This window comes from Myxine glutinosa, chromosome 2 (assembly GCF_964187855.1).
Source record: "Myxine glutinosa chromosome 2, kmMyxGlut1.1, whole genome shotgun sequence".
NCBI classification, from domain to species: Eukaryota; Metazoa; Chordata; class Myxini; order Myxiniformes; family Myxinidae; genus Myxine; species Myxine glutinosa.
In genome coordinates, this window is record NC_136262.1 from 238,929,104 (window position 1) to 238,952,069 (window position 22,966).

The 22,966-nt window shown below is 49.8% G+C and overlaps 1 protein-coding gene across 1 annotated transcript in view; it reads right to left on the reverse strand.

Moving 5' to 3' along the window:
• TNKS2 (tankyrase 2) overlaps nt 1-22,966 on the reverse strand; it is a gene marked incomplete in the record, with an annotated part of 278,608 nt that overhangs the window by 111,793 nt on the left and 143,849 nt on the right. Inside the window, 1 exon segment of the mRNA XM_078772377.1 lies at nt 22,195-22,261. Coding sequence (XP_078628503.1) covers nt 22,195-22,261 — 67 coding nt within the window.

Below are 22,966 nucleotides of genomic sequence, written 5' to 3' on the forward strand. Positions count from 1 at the left end.
TAGATTGCTGTAGACGTCGGTCTCCTCCGGATCCGTATAAGTTGGCTTTAATAAAAAACTGCGTCATTTTTCAGGCTATTTGTGGACTTCTTTGCAAACGAAGAGCTGATTCTTCACATATATACATACATATATATACATATATATATATATACATACATATATATATACATACATATATATACATATATATATATATAATATATAATATATATATATATATATATATATATATATATATATATATATATATATATATATATATATATATATATATATATATATATATATGTTGTTGCGGTTCTCTCGCTAGCCTTCTTCCCCTTATGGATTAATCCCCTTCTCTTTACTGGCCTGGCGGAACCGAGACTTATTACGTCCTTTCCGGGCGAGCGCAAAATAGGGTTTCGGGACCAAATTCTCGCTCGTACCTAAGTACTCGCGCCGCCACGGAAACGAGGTAGCAAGCCTCGCATGAACCACATGAGGTTGGAGTACGCCGAGCTGTTTGCGTACACGTGATCCGCGCAGTCTCAATTAATGGACCCCGATTTAAGCGGTTCTATTCGTGTCACGCTTTTTTTTTTTCTTTTTTTTTTGTATACAGACTCGAGGCTCGTGAAAGAGCTAGCATTTATCAAAGAAACAAATCAAACAAACAAGCAAACAAAGTATATAAAAAGGGGAGCGGTCGACAAGATGGGGAGAGAAGGGGAGGGAGCACACAAAAACAACATTTGAGAGCAGGGACATCGGGAGATGTGTGGGAGGGAGAGGGCCTCGGGGGAGGCAGGATAGGTATAAAACGCAAGGACACCAAGGACTTCCAGGAAAGAAGACAAAAGTCACCTCAAAAAAGTGGATTTGGGGTGAAATTAGCAGGGGTAGAAAAGATCAAGATTTTGGATTGGGGAAGATAAGAGATGGTGGTGAACAGCCGTTTAAAGACCTGGAGGGAGGAGTGGGATTGAAGAGTGTGAGGGAGTTTGTTCCAGAGGCGGGAGAAAAGAGGAATGAAGGAGTGAAGGTGAGCAGTCTTGATGTTGGCAGTTTAACCATAAGAGGGTTGCAGGCAGATCTTGTGCGACCTGTAGGAATATTTGGGGGACAGAGCCCAGAGAGAGCTGGGGGAGCAAGGAGTCGGTAGTCGGTAGAAGACGGAAAGACCACCAACCTGCCTGCAGTGAGTAAGTGAAAAGCCCTCGGAGATAGCGTCATCGCGGGAGATTCCAATGATTCTCAACGCTTTGGTTTCAACAGCGTGAAGACGAGCTAGGTGTGAGGCAGGAGCACCAGCCCAGAGGGGAGAGCAGTATTCCATTGAGCTGCGGATGAAAGCCTTGTATGCGGTGAGGAGCTCAGGTGTGCCAAGGAAGGACTTCGCACGACGGAGGATGCCCAGTCGGCGACTGGCTTTGGAGGCCAGCTTGGAAATGTGGTTTTCCCAGGAAAGATCATGGCAGACAGTGAGACCCAAAAGCTTGAGTGACAGAACTTCTTGGAGAGGATTATTCAGAAAGTAGATGGGAGGGTTGTCCAGTCGGTCTTTTGGGAGAGACATCGTAAGAGTGTGAGATTTGTCAGGATTGAAAGACATGTTCCACTTGTTTGCCCAATGTATGATTTTGTCCAGGTCTGCAGAGAGTGAGGAGGCTGCAGACTGCCGATCTGAGGGATGAGGAATGGAGCGGCAGAGAGTGGAGTCATCAGCAAAGAGATAGAGAGGATTTTCAAGAGAGTCAGAGAGATCATTGATGAAGACCAGAAAAAGCACAGGGCCCAGAACACTGCTTTGGGGAACTCCAGCCTGAACAGGAAGAGGAGATGAGAGAAACCCATTCAGGGCCACACGTTGACTACGACGAGAGAGGAAGTCCACCAGCCATGCATGGAGATTTCCATGGATACCAAAGGAGGAGAGTTTGGTGAGGAGAGTCAAATGTCAAATGTCAATGTCAAATGACGCTTAGTCAAATGGAGAAATCACGGGAACGATCGGATCAGGAAGAAAGAAAGAACAGATGGGTTTAATGATTCCCACACGTATTTGGAGTTCAAGGACGAAGAGACACAGAATAATCCTTATACAGTCTTATTTATCCCTGGGACAACGGGCCCGCGTCACACACTCACACAGGGGATTGCAGATGTCGATGTTCACCAACGCGCCAATGTGGTCATCCAGGCTCGGCCCCATCAGCCTCTCCGTGGTCCACGTGCGTCACGCGAAGATGGCGATAGGCGAAGACCGGGGCTCGTAGCGCGTCTCTCGAACAAAGGCGATATATCGGGCGGAACGGCAAGGGGCGGACTTTTACGGCAAAGGGCGGTTACTCAGCCGTTCTTATGCAAGTGCGGCAAGGCGCATCAAGCTCATCAAGCACCGCGCGTTCTGGCTGTAAGTTCAACAACGAGCCCTTCTCCCGTAAGTGGTGCAAGTCCTTTCCCGTAACTGGTGCAAGTTCTTTCCCGTAACTGGTGCAAGGCCTTTCCCGTAACTGGTGCAAGTTCTTTCCCGTAACTGGTGCAAGTCCTCCTTAATGTCTTTCTCTCTCCCGGCAAGTCCTGTTTAATCTCTTTCTCTCCCCCAGCAAGTCCTGTTTAATCTCTTTCTCTCCCCCAGCAAGTCCTCCCGAGGGCTTTGTGCATCGGGTTATATAGGTAAGCCCCGCGAATCTTCTGGAACTCACCAGACTCTTCTCACCACGCCCTCTGACGCCACCACCTCTGAGCTCTGATTGGCGGCTCATGCTTACGGTCATCGCTTCTGCCGCTCCGCCTCGATTCCGCCCCGATCCTCGTCCGCCTCCCTCGTGTTAAACTCGCCCAAAATGAACCAACGTTAAACTGTATTGAGGTTACGGACGTAGGATGATCGGTGGCAGTAGGGCCTATTTTCCTGGCTTTACACAACGTAGAACTAACATAGGAAATGGCCTATTCTCACACATACTAAGAAATAACTATACTACAAATGAGGCTACATGTTGCTTGTGTGACTATCTATGGGGGGAAAACCTTTAACATTTATTGAACTCAATGTACAAACCTCAAAACCGTAACACTGCCCCCCTCCCTCATCAGACTCGTCCCCGAGTCGAACCTACACAAGTGGGAACGACCGGTTTTGAGCAAGAGTTGGGACTAACTTTTAATTATGTGTGACACTTAGATGTGGTTCCCCCTAACATTTACTCTAACCCGTGTATGCGACAGTTTTACAACACTAGATATGTCCCACCTACTGCGTTGTGTAACTAACTAACAGACTCACGCCCACAACTAACCGAATTGCGGAATTATCTTCAAACTACACATAAAGCCGGTGGGCAGCTTCTATTATTTACAAGCACAAAACCTACTTATTTACAGTTCTATAACCCAGGACCTGTTCTTTGTGGAAAGAAGATTGGGGGGAGAGAAAGCACATCATTGCACCAACACACAAAACACATTTCAAAAAGTTCACATTTGCTGCTGGTGTCTGGCATCTTCTGTCTTCCTGCATCTTCTTGCTTCCTGCATGTCGCATCTTCTGTGTGCAATAAAGCTTACCGTTCTTCTTTCCTGGCACACCAAGAATAAAATGTACAAAAACCCGTGTTCGTTTTATTAATTCCTGGCCTATGGCAACCTTATGTGGTCCAACTGCGTGACATTGATGCCACTCAAAACACGTGGTCCGAAGATGCAAGGTAAGTTTGCAGCAAAGTGTAAAGCCACAAAACGTGTGGTCCATAATGTGTAATGTGATGATGTGCAGCAAAGTGTCTGTGGCAACAAGTGCTGCACACGGGCAGCAAAGTTATAACCAAGAATACGGCAGCAAAGTGCCGCGCAGTTCATCTGCACAGGTGTAGCAAAGTGCAGAAGGGGTGCTGCACAGTTCGATGTTGCTGCACAACTCCTCCTCCAAAGTGGGTCCATGGGTGGGGTGGAGAGACAAAGCACAGTCAGCAAAGCAGAAAGGGCGCAAAGGTACATATCAAAACAAGGTAATGCAGCATGAGGGGCGCGGGAGAGCGAGCAGAGCAAGCTCGTCCCTCACCGTTCGTACCCCCCAATGTCAGCTTACATTACCCTAGCCCTTCCCTGTATTTACAAATTCGTCACTACGTCCTGTCTCCCATATCCCCCTCTATACCAAATTTGTCGTCCAATCCCTCCCAAGAAGGAAGAGATGGAATAACACACAATGTCACTTTCACGTCATGACGCATCTTACACTCTCAAACAGTTTACAAAACCCTGATGTGGAGTTCGTCTCCTTGGTGAGTGGTTGTGGATGGCGCAAAGGGAATTCCTCATTTCCTAACTACACTAACTGACATTAACTCATTTAAACTACCCAGGGTCGTGCCCTGCCAATTCAATTGGCCATCTTTAAACCATGTGGTTCTAAAAACCGAATCCCCTATTGACCACTCTGCGGTGCTCTTCTGAATTTGGGTCTCACTCCCCAATTTTTCATACTGTGCCCTTGCACAATTTCAGGGCTGGGTCGTGTGGCTCCACTAGCAGGTCCAACTACCTGCGCACCTCCGCCACCGAAGTCGCCACCCGAGCTTACCTGCTCCTGCGACTACCTAAACCAGGGAAGACCCCTCCTGGCACTCTACCCCTCGGATGCCCTCTCTGGCGTTGGGCTACCCGGGTCCTTCTCTTGGATCCTCGGGCCCCATTGAACACTACTCACAACTCTAACTGGCTCCCAGAGCCTACCTGCGGCCTCAGCTGGCCGACAAACTACCAGTGGCGGAGTGCCCCAATAACCATACGCACCAACAAAGCCCACACGCCCAGGCATTCCACATACTCATGCACCCAACCAAGCACTTCTTGCTACTTCCCGCACCACAGGTGTCAATATCCAAACAATTTACCTAAGCCCTCTACATGGCTTTAAACTACCCACCCCAGGTATTCGTGAAGGGGTCCATCTCCCCCAATTCACTCCTTCGCACCATGCATTCCACACCTTTTATTCCGCACCAAGCATTCCGCACCATATTTTCTCACACACCAAATATCGTACCCAATTTCTCATTTGCTCAATACCATCCTCACATACCTTTCTCAACCAATTCCTCATTTTCGCAATACCATCCTCACACACCTTTCTCAACCAATTCCTCATTTGCTCAATACCATCCTCACACACACAGCATCATCTAGCTGACTACTTCCCCTACAACTTGTGCTTCCCAGTCTTCCTTTACACTAAGCACACCCTTCGTCGTTATCAACCAACTAATCTCTCTACGTCCCCTCTACCTGTACAAATGTCGCTACTTAACTCTCATGTCCTCTACTGTCATCTAAATCCCAAACAATTATCCGAGCCCGCCCTCGGCTAGCTTCGGTGCCCCATGGAGGTAACCATCGCTGGTTCCTCCATGCGCATTTCACTGCCATCCCCCTAATCTAATGCTCATGAGCCCAAAAAAGTGTGAGGAATGGTGAAATAACCATTCCTCCACGCAGGGCACCATTCGCCAACACTATTGCTAATCGTCCACTCCACTCGAGCCTCTCCGTGCTGAAATACATTTTCGTCACAGCTCGGCTTCGAAAAGCCGAGCGATGCATGCGGTGGTTGGTCGCCTGTTGGTTGGGTCCGTCCGGCATTTTTGATTCAGGGGAGGCATGCTTGGGCCAAGGTTCAAGGCGCCATCCCTGCGCGGAGCCTTGCGGTCCCATGCACGATGGCCCAACCGCCCACGGTTGGAGCACCGCAGCCACCAGGGGGCGCGGCTCCGAACTCTCCTACCCCCCCCCCCCCCCTTGAACCATGCCGATCGCCTTTCCCGCCAAGGCGCGGCACCGGCCATACAGGGCGGGGCCCGGCGCGAACCGTGCACGGCGCTCCTTGCGAGACCGTCGCGGCACCGATCCCCACAGCACACAAAGCACACCACACACCGAGGGCCCGCGTCGGCTATACGTCACGCTAAACGCTACCCCAGTCTGCGTCGATGCTCGAGCCGCGTTCTCACCCCACGCGACCCGTTCCTCACTCGCACAATGCGGCGCTCCAGCCCCTCTCATACACTCCATACATTTTGTTACCGCACACTCTCTGCACACGGTCCGGTGTGCATTCTTTCTCGCACACCATACTCGCACCTGCACACCTAGGCGCACTCATACCTTCCACACACTTTTCCTTTACACACTCCTTTACCGCACACCTTCCTGTTACACACTCCATAACACAATCGGCCATCGCACACCCTCATGTACAGCCCTCCGTTACGTACTCCGTAACGTCCACGGGTGTGCACTCTGCTGGTACACACCCAATAAGCGCACAGTTACCCACGGGTGTGCACTCTCCTGTTGCACACCCAATCACACGGTCTGGTGTGCACTCCTGCACACACTCTTCAACACGCTCTGGTGTGCATTCTCCCTCACTCTCCTCGGTCATCGCACACTCTGTTTCACACTCCTCTCCGACACACTCTTCCCACATACACTCCGGTGTGCATTCTCCCTCGCACTCTGTAACACCCTCTCCTGTTACACACTCACGCTCCGGTGCACACTTCTCTCGCACACGCGCGCCAGTCGCCCTCACACATCGCACCACGGACCTTCCACGAGCGCCCGGGTTCCGTCTCGATCCCAAGCGCGCCAAAAATCTTTTCCCGCCATACACATTCCCGCTCACCTTAGGGACCTTCTTCTCCGGCAGCACCTGCAAACCTTTATTGGGGTTAGCAAGCCTGACATCACGGTGAAAATGCAGGCTTTGAGTGGATTCCATTTCCTTCTCCCGTGATTCATTTTCTAACTCTGCCGTCTCTTCGGCCCCAATTTCAACTATAATTTCTTTTTCCTCGACGACCGCTGGCGCCAATAAAATTTCTTTTTCCAATTCGACGGCCGTCGGCTTTTCCACACCCTGAGTCGCGATTTATATACCCTCGGTCCATGTAGCCACGCTCTGCTTTAGCTCGCTCCCTACGCGTTCCTCGCACCGCGTTACCTCGTCACGTCCCTTTGCGACCTCCTCGCTCAACTTGCGCCTTATGTCCTTCCCCATCTCTTTTGTTTCCTTTTTAGACGCCACCCTCATTTTTTTCAATTCGTTCTTTTGGGTGTCCATTTTGCTTTCCAGCCCCTTTTTCACCTCTTCCAATTCCCGGGTGGATTTATCCCCCATTTCTTCCAATGGGTCACCCATTTCTTTCAAATGGCCACCCATTTCTTTCATTTCTGCCCTTGATTTGTCCCACTCTACTTTCATTTGATTCGCCATTTGCCCACCCATTGCATCCATTTTATGATCCGACTTTATCATATAGGCCCTTATTTGTGCCATAATAATTGGAAGTCCCCTGGCCCCGCGGACTCGGCACCCGCCGCAACGTGCGAGGCGTCGCCATTTTCTACCCCTACGGCCGGCCCCTCATCAACGTCCTCCTCTTCTCCCAATTCTTCCCGTGGGTCCTGGGTCATTGATTCTGTTTCCTCATCTACCTCATCTTCTACCCCCACCCGCATTCGACCGCTTTGGCTAGCCATGGCACGAATTTAAATTTGGTTCTTAAAAACTAAATTTCGGTCGCTCGTAATTTTGGAGTGCGTTAAGCGCACTTCGGGTCCTATCCCAAACTCCTGACCCCAATTGTTGCGGTTCTCTCGCCGGCCTTCTTCCCCTTATCAAGGGGGGATTAATCCCCTTGTCTTTACTGGCCTGGCGGAACCGAGACTTATTACGTCCTTTCCGGGCGAGCGCAAAATAGGGTTTCGGGACCAAATTCTCGCTCGTACCTAAGTACTCGCGCCGCCACGGAAACGAGGTAGCAAGCCTCGCACGAACCACGTGAGGTTGGAGTACGCCGAGCGGTTTGCGTACACGTGATCCGCGGTCTCAATTAATGGACCCCGATTTAAGCGGTTCATTCGTGCCACGCTTAGTCAAATGGAGAAATCAAGGGAACGATCGAATCAGGAAGAAAGAAAGAACAGATGGGTTTAATGATTCCCACACGTATTTGCAGTTCAAGGACGAAGACAACAACACAACAACATGCATTTTAAAGGCCATTTTCCCTGCTAGAGTGGGGGTTAGCCTTGCGGTCCCCATGACAATCTTCTCCATTTTGCCCTATTTTCTGCATCTCTCCTTGTTAACCCCCTTGCCCGCATTTCTTCTTCCACCATCTTTAGCCAAGTCTTTCTCGGTCTTCCCCGTCTTCTACTTCCTTCTACATTCATTTCCATCACTCTTCTCAACCAGTCACTTTCATCCTTCCTCAACACATGACCAAACCATCTCAACCTGTTCCTCTTCACAGCATCAATCACAGGCTCTATTCCCATCATCTTTCGCAATTCATCATTTGTCTTCCTCTCTCTCAACGATACTCCGCACATCCGTCGAACCATTCGCATTTCCACCCTTTCCAACCTTCGTTGCTGCTCTACGTTCATTACCCATGTCTCGCTCCCATAAATCATCACACTTCTCACACATGCAGCATACACCTTTCCCTTCAGCTTCAACGACACTCCCCTCATCATCAGCACGCCACTCAATTCCCGAAACTTCTTCCATGCACATCTCACTCGAGCAACCGTTGCCGAGTCTGATCCACCTTCTCCATTCAGCATGTCTCCGAGGTAGCAAAATGTTTTCACACCTTCCAGCTTCACGCCGTCTCCAAGATCCAACTCAACATTTCCTCCATCTGCAGCTCCCTCTGTGCACACCTTACATTTGAATGTAGCTGCCACACTGGTTATTGACCCTCTCAGACCACTACATTTTTGATGAACCCACTCAGCGCACATTGTACACTGAATGGAGTTCACTCCGACACCCTTCCTACACACAGCACAGGGCTACTTCCCAGTTCTTTCCACCTCACCACATGCTTTACCACTTGCCATCACCTTCGTCTTTCCGATATTCACGTTCAGACCTTTTGTCTCCATACATTCCTTCCACGTGTTCATCTTTTCCTTCAGTCCATCCATACTTTCCGCAATCAACACCAGATCATCTGCATACAACAACTCCCACGGTAAACCCTCCGACAACAACTCCCACGGTAGTTCAAGGACGAAGAGACACAGAATAATCCTTATACAGTCTTACTTATCCCTGGGACAATGGGCCCGTCTCACACACTCACACAGGGGATTGCAGATGTCGATGTTCACCAACGTGCCGATGTGGTCGTCCAGGCTCGGCCCCGTCCGGCTCTCCGTGGTCCACGTGCGTCCCGCGAAGATGGTGATAGGCGAAGACCGGGGCTCGTAGCGTGTCTCTCGAACAAAGGCGATATATCAGGCGAACGGCAAGGGAAGGACTTTTACGGCAAAGGGCGGTTACTCAGCCGTTCTTATGCAAGTGCGGCAAGGCGCATCAAGCTCATCAAGCACCGCGCGTTCTGGCTGTAAGTTCAACAACGAGTCTTTCTCCCGTAACTGGTGCAAGTCCTTTCCCGTAACTGGTGCAAGTCCTTTCCCGTAACTGGTGCAAGTTCTTTCCCGTAACTGGTGCAAGTCCTCTTTCCCGTAACTGGTGCAAGTCCTCCTTAATGTCTTTCTCTCCCCCATCAAGTCCTGTTTAATCTCTTTCTCTCCCCCAGCAAGTCCTGTTTAATCTCTTTCTCTCCCCCAGCAAGTCCTCCCGAGGGCTTTGTGCATCGGGTTATATAGGTAAGCCCCGCGAACCTTCTGGAACTCACCAGACTCTTCTCACCACGCCCTCTGACGCCACCACCTCTGAGCTCTGATTGGCTCATGCTTACCGTCATCGCTTCTGCCACTCCGCCTCGACTCCGCCCCGATCCTCATCCGCCTCCCTCGTGTTAACTCGCCCAAAATGAACTAACGTTAACAAACTGTATTGAGGTTACGGACGTAGGATGATCGGTGGCAGTAGGGCCTATTTTCCTGGCTTTACACAACGCAGAACTAACATAGGAAATGGCCTAGTCTCACACATACTAAGAAATAACTATACTACAAATGAGGCTACATGTTGCTTGTGTGACTATCTATGGGGGGCAAACCTTTAACATTTATTGAACTCACTGTACAAACCTCAAAACCGCATATATATATATATATATATATATATATATATATATATATATATATATATATATATATATATATATATATATATATATATATATATATATATATTGTTATGAATTTGGTAGAGCAATATCTAGAGCTAGGTAGATCTGAATAGGTAGGTATTCGGCTGTCGTGACAGGGACTCTACATGTAATAAGTTATTGATGTTTAGGCGTTTGTCGGGGTAAGATGTATGATTGTGGATCTACCTGGAGGTCCGAGTGTTAAATAGTGAGGGATTAAAGGTAACGCCCCTGTGAGTCTCACCTGGTAGTCAAACCTTTGTCCATTATGGCACTGCAAACCACATAAACATTAGTTAGGTCCTTAGCGCAACATTAAATAATTCCCTTTCCCTGACATTGACTTCGTAATAAATAGACAGGAAACCAGGCCAAAAACACCGCCACGGTTGGCCGCCGCCGTTGGCACCTCAAAGGCCTACCAACCTCGCTGGCACGTGTTACAAAACGACCGCGGGGGGGTCGCGGACGGGAGATGTCAGGAGTCGCATGCCGCAGAGGGCGTGACCTGGGCGAGTTGGGAGGCTGTGATTGGGAGGAGTGCGCCAATGTGACGTCATCGGCCACCAATATATGCGACGGTCGGACGCCATTTCGTGGCAGACGCAGGCAGACACCAGAGAGTTCGTAGGAGTTGGTTGGAGCACACAGTCGACGCAGAGACACAGTTGGTGGAAAAGCTCCCCGAAGGCAGTTGGTGGAAAAGCTCCCCGAAGGCAGTTGGTGGAAAAGCTCCCCGAAGGCAGTTGGTGGAGAGTTCGTTCACACACCGAGCACACCAAGCCCACAGAGCACGCGGCAGTTCGCAGCAGTTCGTTGCAAGTCGAGCCCTCCGTTGAACCATTGGTGCACGGGCCTTGTGGAGATCGTCCTCGTGTGAAGCTGCTGGCCACGCGTCGGACGCGTGGTGCTTGGAGCGGGGCCTCGTGGAGCTTGGAGCGAAGGACCTGGTGGTGTGCGATCGGGCCAAAAAGGAGCGGTGTGGACGGCCGCCACCAAGACGACGAAAGACAGATAAGCCGCATCCGCGTACATTTGAACGACGTGACGTGTTATTTTTGTATTCATAATCTCCCTCGTATCGTGTTTGCTGTCAGTCGTGTGGGGACGTCCCGATTTAGAGTTATTAGATTTACCGGCGCGGCTTTTTCACTGTATTACTATTCGATAATAAATCCTTATATTATTTTCTGTATATATATCTGAACGCAGTTTTCCTGGGTGTTTGATTGTAATAGGTAAGGTTGCGGAGCCTTCGCTGTGTCCCGCCATTCCGCGCGTTTGTGTTGAGTTTGAATCCGCCATTGAGTTTCGCCTCGGGAGTTAAAGTCTCGCAAATCGGCCATCCGTAACTGTGGTGTTAATCACAGTTGCGTAACAAGTGGTGTCAGGAGTGTAGGATTTGAACCCGTCGGACAAATTTTTTTGTCCGCGGCGAGACATCGACACGGTCGGACAAATTTTTTTGTCCGCGGGGCGACATCGACACGGTCGGGCGTACATTGCGCCCGACGTTCGAACGCAAAATTGTTATAGTTGAGGCGGAGAAATTTGATAATCAATTGGGCAAACGGAGCGCGATATCGCGTCTTCGTCAAATTTAAATTGTGTTTCAGGAATTATTAAAATAAATACGCGCGCGGGGAACGACCTTCCGAAAAGCGGATGTCGGAGGTCGACGAAATGGAAGTACGCAGCGAGGCCTCCGTCAGCGTTGGGAGTGAGCCGGAAATAGGGGAATTTGATGCAGAGGTGAGCCTTGGAACCTCCCTCGTCCCGAGCACCAACTTATCCCCCTCCCCTACCGGGGAGTCGGGAACAAATGGGACGGCCCCGAGAGACGACCAGGCTTTAATGAAATTTTTTAAGGAATTAATGGGAGAAATGAAAAGTGGGATGGAAAATAAAATGGAGTCCCAGGGGAAGGAATGTAGGGAAGGAATGAAGGGAATGAGTGATCGATTGAAGGAACAAATTGATGGGCTGGAAAATAAAATGGAGTCCCAGGGGAATGAATGGAGGGAAGGAATGAAGGATATGAGTGACCAAATTAATGGATTAAAAGGGGAAATGAATGCTCAGAACGAGCAATTGGAGAACAGAATTAATGCCCAAACAAAAAACATGGAGGGGCAAATGGATAGATTGAAGGAGGGTTTGAAAGAACAGATCGAAGGGATGGACAGCAAAATTGAGGGATTGGAGGGAAAAGTGAATGAACGAATGAATGAACAAATGAAAGAGAGGAATGAAGAATTGGAAGGAAAAATTGGGGAAATGGCACAACAGCTGGGGAAACGAATTGATGGCATAGAAGGGAGTGTGCAAAACCAAATTACGGGCAGACTGGGGGAATTGGAGGATAAAGTAGAAACTAGAGGGGGGGAGATGGAAAAAGCCATAGGGGTGGCAAGTGAATCGATACGGACAGAATTAACGTCAAAAATAGAGGAGGGCGTGACCCAGGCTGTCCGGAGGGGGGAAGCGTTGGAGGGTCGAATTGATAAAGCAAATGGGGACCTGGAAGGCTATCGGGGCCGGGTGGATGCCAGAATGCTACAGCAGAGTGAGGAATGGGGACTGCTCAACCGACAGGGGGGCAAATTGGCCGAGGAGGTGAGGGGGTTGGAAACCCGCATAAAAGAGCAGGAGCAAGGGTTAATTGAGAAAGGCCTGTGGGGGCCACTAATGGATAATAAAAGGGTGAGTGATTTTATGCAGGAGCGACTGGAGATCTGGGACAATACCATCAAGAAGGAGGTTGGTCGGGTTCAAGAGAGCCTGAAGGAAGAGGTGAGTAGGTCGGTTAAACATTTTCAGGACCAGATTAAGGTGACCCAGGAGACCCTCACCACGAGCCACATTTGGACACCAGAGGCTCCGAAACGGAATACCCAGTTGGGGGGGTGTTTTGGCCCCGGACTGGATTTGGACAGAGAGGAATCGGGGAATAGAGTCTCTGGAAAAACAATCCCCCTCGTACATTTTGACGGATCAGGGAGCCTCGAGGCTTTCCTGACACAATTTGAGTGCGTGTCTCAGCTCAATGGTTGGGGAGAGCGGGAGCGCATGGGGAATCTGGTGGCGACACTGCGTGGGTCAGCCGCCGACGTGTTGAACGTAGTCCCAGAGGGAATATTGACCAGCAAGGCCATTTGTGAGGCCTTGAATAACAGGTACGGGACAGGCGCAAGGTGCGACCTGGTCAGGGCACAGCTGCTGCATCGCAGGCAAAAGCCTAATGAGACGTTGCAGGAGCTGGCCCAGGATATATACCAATCTGTGAGGATAGCATACAGGGACCTACCAGCACAGGCGTGGGACAAGCTGGCGATAGAAAAATTTATGGCGGCTCTCCCTGATCCTGAGGTCCGGACGTTGGTGGAGTTACAGGACCCACCCACGGTGCACCGGGCAGCGGAATGCGCGGCGAGACTGACCTTTTTGAGAAGGTCGAACCGCGCATCGGAGAGGGCACCTGTGACGGTACGGCAGACCGAGGTGCGGGATCGGGAAAAGCCAGAGGATGACATCGGGCGAATGTTAAGGGGAATCAGCCGCCAGCTGACAAATTTGATGGGGGGACAAATTGCAGGGAGCGAGTCACGACAGGGTGGTCCAGGTTGGCCATCAGGACGGCCTGATTTTTATCGGGCTGGGCCGGGAGAAAGGGGGGCTCCACCTGGCTACCAGAGGGGTCCGTTCTTGGGGACTTGTTTTAGATGTGGGAGAAGAGGGCACAGTCAGAGGAATTGTCGGCAACCATATGGGCCCCCACCTCCTGACAGGCTTCGCAGTCCAGAAAGGAGGGGGCCCCCAGTAGGTCCACAGGTGCCAGACAGAGGACCACCACCTCCGCCTGGGCCAATAGAGGTAGAGTGTGCGGGAAACTAGAACGAGCCGAGCATACGGGGCCATGCTCGGCTGGCAAGTGTGTGGAGAAGCGCCCTCCTTTGGTGGAAGTAGTGAATTGCGGACAAATTGGCACGGGTAATCTAAGGGTTAGATGCAAAATTGAGGGAGAATTTTGTGAGGCTGTGGTGGACACTGGAGCCAGTGACACCATTATCAATCCGGGTGTGCTAGACCAGAGTGTTGGAGGCTGGGACAAAATTGATAGGGTAGAAGGACACAGCCTTCAACTGGCTACGGGGGCAACGGCACCAATATTGGGACGCGGAGTGGTGAGGATGGAGTTGGGTGGCCTGGAGGTCAGCGTGGTTGTGTGGGTGGCGGGGGTGTGCGATCAGTGTCTGTTGGGACTGAGTTTCCTGGTGGAACATGACTGCCAATTAGACCTTGGGCGTGGTCATATGTGGTTGGGCACCGAGAGGCTGCAGTTAATGGGACTGGGGGATGACGAGGAGGTGCAGGGGACGTGGCTGGAGGTGCCGCGCACTGTGACCGTGCCTCCCAGGTCCGAGAGAGTCGTGATGTGGCAGAGTTAGCAGCAGGTGCTCAACCCATTGGCCAGCTGGGGCTAGTGGAGTCGTGGTCCTCGCAGGGGACGGAGGAATTAATGGTGGGTCGCACCCTCATAGACACCCGTGGGCCTATGCTGGCAGTCAGGCTGCTCAACTTGTCCGACAGCCCCCGCACTATAAGGGGCGGAGCCATCGTAGCCAAATGCAGTAGTGTAGTAGAGGTCACCGGAGGAGGTGGATCCACATGCTTGCCAGTACAGCCGGAAGGAGGGCAAAATTTGGAGAAATGTGATTGGTCAGAGGGAGTGCGGGACATGATGACACGCTCTGAAGAGGGCCTAACATCGGAGCAGGTAGAGACGTTGCACAATTTGGTTGGTAAGAACTTGGGTGTTTTTTCTCTCTCCCCCGAGGATGTTGGACGCACGAGTCTCGTCAGGCACAAAATTAGCACTGGCGAGGCTCGGCCTGTTCGCCAACCGCCGAGGCGGCTCCCTTTCGCTAAGAAAGAGGAGGCAGAGGAACAGGTGAGCAAAATGGAAAGAGCCGGATTTATCGAGCCCTCGGTGAGTCCTTGGGTGTCACCCATTGTGCTGGTGAAGAAGAAGGACGGGACCACTCGGTTCTGTGTGGACTACCGCCAGCTCAATCATGTGACACTCAAGGACTCGTATCCCCTGCCAAGAATCGATGACACCCTCGATGCCGTTTCAGGCTCAACGTGGTTCTCCACGTTGGATTTAAAGAGCGGTTATTGGCAGGTGGAAATGGATAAAGAGGCGAGGGAGAAAACGGCGTTCACCACAGGAAAGGGTCTCTGGCAGTTTGTCGTCATGCCCTTTGGATTGTGCAATGCCCCTGCCACGTTTGAGCGTCTGATGGAACGTGTTTTAATTGGCTTACCGTGGCAGACTTGCCTCGTCTATTTGGATGATGTATTGGTCCACGCTCCCACATTTGAACAGGCTGTCGAAAATTTGTCAGACGTATTTGGGAGATTAAGGGGTGCCGGGTTGAAATTAAATCCGAGCAAGTGTGAAATTTTCAGGAGGGAAGTGACTTACCTGGGTCACGTGATCAGTGAGAGCGGCGTGGCCACTGACCCAGGAAAGGTAAAATCTGTAAAAGAGTGGCCCGCCCCTAAAAATGTAAGGGAGGTCCGAGGATTTTTGGGCCTCTGCTCGTACTACAGGAGATTTGTGGCAAATTTCGCGGAAATTGCAAGACCTTTGCACAAATTGACAGAGAAAGGAGCCAAATTTGTATGGTCAGAGAGCTGCATCGAGGCATTCAGTCACTTAAAACAACGTCTGGTGGAGGCCCCAGTTTTGGCATACCCAACGGATGATGGCAATTACATCCTGGACACAGATGCGAGCCAGGAGGGATTGGGAGCTGTGTTGTCACAAATGCAACAGGGAGTCGAGAGGGCTATTGCGTATTACAGTCGGGCACTTTCGAGGCCCGAACGAAATTATTGCGTTACCCGCAAAGAACTATTGGCCTTGCTGTCTGCAGTTGGACACTTTCACCCTTACCTTTATGGGAGGGAGTTTGTGATCCGAGTGGATCATGCCTCCTTGCAATGGCTCCTTCGGTTCAAAGAGCCGGAGGGACAAATTGCAAGGTGGCTTGAGAGGCTGCAGCAGTATAATTTCACTGTGCAACATCGGCCTGGCAAAGCACATGCCAATGCAGACGCTCTCTCTCGGCGCCCCTGTTGGGAGGCACAGTGTAAATTTTGTGATAGACAAGAAGCCAAGGATCCAATTGGGCAGGGCCAAATTGATGCATGCCTATATGCAGCGAGAGTGACCAGGCGAACTTTGCCACAACCCCCACAGGAATTGGGCGATGTGAATTGGCAAGAGAGTCAAAGGGAGGATCCCGTTTTGGGGCCCCTTTTTCATTGGCTAGAGGAGGACAAAAGACCCTCTTGGGAGGAGATTGCTCCACACGGAGCCCAGGTAAAGGCCTATTGGGCACAGTGGCAGATGTTGGGGTTGAAAGAGGGCTATTTGTTCAGAAAGTGGGTGACACCAATGGGTGATGTAGCTTCCTGGTTGATAATTGTACCTAACAAATTGAAGGAAGTGGTTATGGGGCACGTGCATGGGACTAGGACAATGGGACATTTGGGCGTGGCCAAGACTTTGTCCAAATTACGACAGAGGTTCTACTGGGTGAATTCGGGCAGAGACATTCAAAATTGGGTGAGATCCTGCGACCTCTGCCGCGGTAAGAAGGGACCCCCACGGGCGCGCAAGGCCCCGCTCCAGGTGTACAATGTCGGGGCACCGCTCGAGCGGGTGGCAGTAGATGTGGTGGGGCCCCTGCCAGCCACCCGCCGAGGGAATCGGTACATTATGGTGGCAATGGATTACTTCACCAAGTGGCCAGAGGCCTACCCATTGCCCAACCAGGAAGCCCGGCTGGTAGCTCAAGTTCTAGTTGAGGGATTCTTCTCCCGATTTGGCGTCCCAAGGGAGCTACACACTGACCAGGGCCGGAACTTTGAATCTGCCCTCCTGCGGTCGGTGTGCGAGCTCCTCCAAATTCATAAGACCTGGACGACTCCCCTGAGGCCTCAATCGGATGGGATGGTAGAGAGGTTCAACCGGACACTGTTGACACAATTGGCCCTCTTTACATCTGAAAACCAACAGGATTGGGACGAGCACCTTCCCTTTATATTGATGGCATACCGGACCGCCCAGCATGCGACCACTCGGTGCACCCCCGCCTTGTTGATGTTCGGTAGGGAGATGCGAGTCCCCACAGATTTGTTGATGGGACCGTCACCAGGGGAACCGGGTGAGCCAACTGTGGAGAGCTATGCAACCAATTTGAAAGCGAGCATGGAAAAGGCTCATGAGTTTGCGAGGAAGCAAATTGGCTTGGCTTCTTCGCAGATGAAAACGCGGTATGACGCTCGGGCTCACACACCTCGTTTCCTTCCTGGAGACCTTGTTTGGCTCTACTGGCCCCGGAGAAGGAAGGGGGTGTGCCCAAAACTCACTTCACCTTGGAAGGGCCCTGGGGTGGTGCTTCGGCAGGTGACTGATGTGGTGTTCAAAATTCAGATGGGCCCGCATGCCCTTCCACAGATAGTTCACGGGGATCGATTGAGCTCCTACATGGGTCGGGAGGCTCCGGAGTGGATTGGAAGGGTGAGGGGGAAATTAGGTGTGGTGGATGACACTCTTGAACCTGACCAACCTGCAACTACCTGCACTTGAGGTGAGTGTTTTGAGGAGTACTGTCCCAGGCTTCAGGATTTGCTTTGGGAAATTGGGGACATGTAATTTGGAGTTGGGAGGTGAGTGCGAGTGATGACATGGCCGGTGAGGGGATGGAATGGGAGCCACAGTGTCTTGTGGGTGGCGTATGTTTTTGTGTTGTGGTTAGGTGTTTTGATGTGGTCGTGAGAGTGGAACCTGGAGAGTGAGTGATGATTATTGGAGATAATGAGGGGCGATAATTGTGCTTTTTGGAAATGTGCTAATGGAAATGTGTAAGGATTCAATGATTCGAACTGTGAATGGGATTTCACATTGGCAGGCCATGGCAAGCCTTGTAACACCTTTTACACCATCTATGAATTGTACTGAATTGTGCTGAGTTGTGTGGAGAATTGAATGGCAGCGGGGGAGGAAGTGTGTTTTGGGGTCTTGTGGGTGGGGAAGGTGTGTGTGTCCGCAGGTACAGAGCAAGCTCTGAGGAGCGATGCCTGCGGGCCCCCCTCTGCGGCAATTACCCCTGGCAGCCGGTGGTAACTGGAAATTGGAGCTCGTCGGTGGAGGGTCTGGTTGGGCGCCGCGGGGTGAGGAAGTCCCCCGGTGACCCGTGTTGCTGCGCGAAAGCAGGAGGCAAAGGAGCCTGGTGTGTGTGGAGACCCTCACCGGCGAGGTAACGGCGGAAAGGGGCTGTTGGGCTGTCACGGGGCCAAGAGGTAAGGGGGGGGGGGGGCAATGAACTTGTAAGTCGGTTGACTTGTTTTTGGGACTGCGGGCACCACAGCCTGATGCGCCCCCACCATCTTTTTGTGCGGTACCTCCCCGCTGCCTAGTTGAGGAATGCACACACACGTGAATGACATCAATGCCATGGTCCTGCAGGGGGTGTATTGAAATAAGTGCTTTGTTGATTTTTGAAATGCCTTGATGACCTATGGAATGAGAATGAGTGGTTAAGGGGTCTGTGTTGCATGAATGTGGGCGAAATGCACCGAGCCGTGTCACTCACCTGTAACATCTGGACAGGGCCGTGGAAAATTTAGGGGGATGCATTGGGGATGGCCCCGCAGGTAAGGTTGTGTCTTGTGGCATCCACCGGGGGACGCGGTCTGTAGACCGGGGTATGTACAAAGGTTAGAGTTTTGAGTTGGAAAGATGGTTAAGTTTTGTGGTTAAGTTAGTGTTGTGTGTTGTTGTTTCCTCCCTCCACAGGAACAACGAAGAAGATGTACATACTTGCATGATGGTTAAGGGGTTCAGCATGTTAAGGAAGTGTAGGTAGGTAGTCCGACTCACTTCCCACAGCCCTTCCTGATTTATTTCATAGGTTAATTAAGTGTGTGACAGTAAGTGTTAAGGCTGGAATGGTAGCGCCTGCGGTGAACCTTGCAGGAGCTACGGTTCCAGGGGGGGGGCTGTGTTATGAATTTGGTAGAGCAATATCTAGAGCTAGGTAGATCTGAATAGGTAGGTATTCGGCTGTCGTGACAGGGACTCTACATGTAATAAGTTATTGATGTTTAGGCGTTTGTCGGGGTAAGATGTATGATTGTGGATCTACCTGGAGGTCCGAGTGTTAAATAGTGAGGGATTAAAGGTAACGCCCCTGTGAGTCTCACCTGGTAGTCAAACCTTTGTCCATTATGGCACTGCAAACCACATAAACATTAGTTAGGTCCTTAGCGCAACATTAAATAATTCCCTTTCCCTGACATTGACTTCGTAATAAATAGACAGGAAACCAGGCCAAAAACACCGCCACGGTTGGCCGCCGCCGTTGGCACCTCAAAGGCCTACCAACCTCGCTGGCACGTGTTACAAAACGACCGCGGGGGGGTCGCTGACGGGAGATGTCAGGAGTCGCATGCTGCAGAGGGCGTGACCTGGGCGAGTTGGGAGGCTGTGATTGGGAGGAGTGCGCCAATGTGACGTCATCGGCCACCAATATATGCGACGGTCGGACGCCATTTCGTGGCAGACGCAGGCAGACACCAGAGAGTTCGTAGGAGTTGGTTGGAGCACACAGTCGACGCAGAGACACAGTTGGTGGAAAAGCTCCCCGAAGGCAGTTGGTGGAAAAGCTCCCCGAAGGCAGTTGGTGGAGAGTTCGTTCACACACCGAGCACACCAAGCCCACAGAGCACGCGGCAGTTCGCAGCAGTTCGTTGCAAGTCGAGCCCTCCGTTGAACCATTGGTGCACGGGCCTTGTGGAGATCGTCCTCGTGTGAAGCTGCTGGCCACGCGTCGGACGCGTGGTGCTTGGAGCGGGGCCTCGTGGAGCTTGGAGCGAAGGACCTGGTGGTGTGCGATCGGGCCAAAAAGGAGCGGTGTGGACGGCCGCCACCAAGACGACGAAAGACAGATAAGCCGCATCCGCGTACATTTGAACGACGTGACGTGTTATTTTTGTATTCATAATCTCCCTCGTATCGTGTTTGCTGTCAGTCGTGTGGGGACGTCCCGATTTAGAGTTATTAGATTTACCGGCGCGGCTTTTTCACTGTATTACTATTCGATAATAAATCCTTATATTATTTTCTGTATATATATCTGAACGCAGTTTTCCTGGGTGTTTGATTGTAATAGGTAAGGTTGCGGAGCCTTCGCTGTGTCCCGCCATTCCGCGCGTTTGTGTTGAGTTTGAATCCGCCATTGAGTTTCGCCTCGGGAGTTAAAGTCTCGCAAATCGGCCATCCGTAACTGTGGTGTTAATCACAGTTGCGTAACAATATATATATATATATATATATATATATATATATATATAGCCAGGTACATGTGCAATGTTGGCAATTTGCAAATAGCACCAGGCAGGACCTAATTCACTGCGTTGAACATTAACAAAGAATTGGCTCATCAACACAAGCAGCACTCACCAATTTGGCAAGGCATATAGGCCATGCTACCTTCCGGACAGTGCCAAACTTTTTAAAGTGGCTCGTTTCCGAATCACAGGCACATATCCAGAATTGTAAGTGAGCATAAAATGCTGAAACAAAGCATACGTTTTGTGACGTGGTGCAAAGTCCATGACAGCTGCTTGTCGAAAGAAAAATGTGAGAGAAAGACAGAGCACGTCACCAAAGTCATATCTTTGGGAAAACGATGATCGGTGCCTTTCAAACCCATTTCACCATAGTGGAACATTGGTGCTTCAATCAATATATCAGTATTTTATGAGCATTGTATGTTAAACAGCATCAAAAAAATTAGAAGAGCCAACATTAGAAATGGTCACCAGCAAGGAATAAAAAGGAAAAATACCACAACAAAATTGAGAATGCTTTTACAATGTTTCCATGTTTTAGAGTTTCTCCAACTACACCAGAAATTGCAGATTTCTTAAGAAACCATAACAATGCGACTGTGTCACCAATATGCCTTGCATAGTCCCACAACGGGTAGATGCCATCGATCACTGTCCTAAAAATAAACAAGTTTGATTTAAATCCCTTCAGCTGTTTTCAAGTATCACATTTTCACCAGACACATCAGATTTCACATTGATCGGCGAAGCAGTTGCAGAGAAGGGATTTTTTTTAAATACTGGCTTTCAAGCTAATATGGCTGCCACATCACGTGACATATGACCTTAAACTAGAGTAAAAAAAAATGTACACTCTGCATATGTATGGGTAGGGGATCACGTTTATGAAGTTTCGTGTTGATCGGATAAGGTTAGTTCTTCTATCCAAGATGGCTGCCAAACCACGTGACCAATGACATCATCATTTTCAAACTATATGCAGCAATTGTGCTTGATGATATTTGTAAAAATTCACATCAATAGGGTAAGCGGTTTCAGAGATATAATTATTTAATATTTTCCTTCAATCCAATATGGCTGCCACACCACCAATGATGTTTTCTTGATAATCAGGCATAAAAACATTGCTTTTAAGTGCAAAAAAACACCTCTTCACAAAGAGCATATGCTATTTCTGCTTATGATGTAGTACTTCATTGTTTAGAGACTGAAACTGAAATAGCTGGGGAGGATAAGTGGGACAAGTGCAGAATCAAAAACCTGCACCAGAAGAATGTGGAAAGATGAAGGGGTTGAACAGTGTTAAATCTCAATCTCAATTGAAGGACCAAGGCCAGAAACTCAGCTGTGCATGACCTTGGACTTGAGAGATTACAAATCAGACAATGGCAAGTGAAGTTAAGCGGTCAGATATGCTCGAGTTGGTGCCACAGTACAGCTCTGGCAAAAGCTGCCAAAACGCAATGGCCAGAAGCATGACCTAATCTCCTGTTCTAGGAAACATGGTTGGAAGGATACCCTTCACTCATGTTCCACCACTAATGGGTACAATCCCACAGCGCTGCAAATGGAAACCCATCTGCAAAGCACTTATACAGAAAGTGCCATGGGGGCAAAGGACAAACAAATAGGAAACCTTTACCTTCACCAGCAGCTCCGTCACTTCAAAATGGCCATAGGAACAGGCATTGTGCAGAGGAACGAGGCCACTGCAAAACAAAAATGGCAATAAAAAATACACTGCGAGAAAGAACAACATTTAAACTCAGTTATTCACTAATGTTGATTCAGGAACCAGTACAGCAACAAGTGTAAGTACAGGATTAGTCACAAAAATGTACCCGATTTGAAATTTTTATTTTAAAATATATTGATAGGTACAAATGTCAAATATAGTACAATTAAGCAGAGCAAGCATTCACACCGTTTGTACCAATGTAATTTGATATACTATTTTATTTATTTATTTTGCAGGTAATCCATGGTACAACCAATAACATAGGAGCGAATCTTCATTGCCGAGCTAAAATCAGTGATAGGAGTGCAGCATTCATTCAGGAGACAATTCCCTAGCCGTATTGCACCAATTCTGAACACGATATGTCGTCTAGTTTCAGAGTGGAGAGCAATAATGCAGTACACACTTGATATCCGAGGAATATTCAAATTCCAGAGACCGGAAACAGAATTAGAAAAGTGATTGCACGTGTCAATATAAAATCAACGACATGTATTTCACATGAAATTGGAGTGTCTCAAGGCAGTGTCATTAGATGGTTGAAGTCTGATCTGAAGGATTTCCATACAAAATTTAATTGATGCAGCAGTTTGTCTCAGATGAACAGTGTCGGCATTATGAATTTGGCATGCTGTTCAGTGGATTTATTGATCAAGGAGGAATCAACATTGATGAC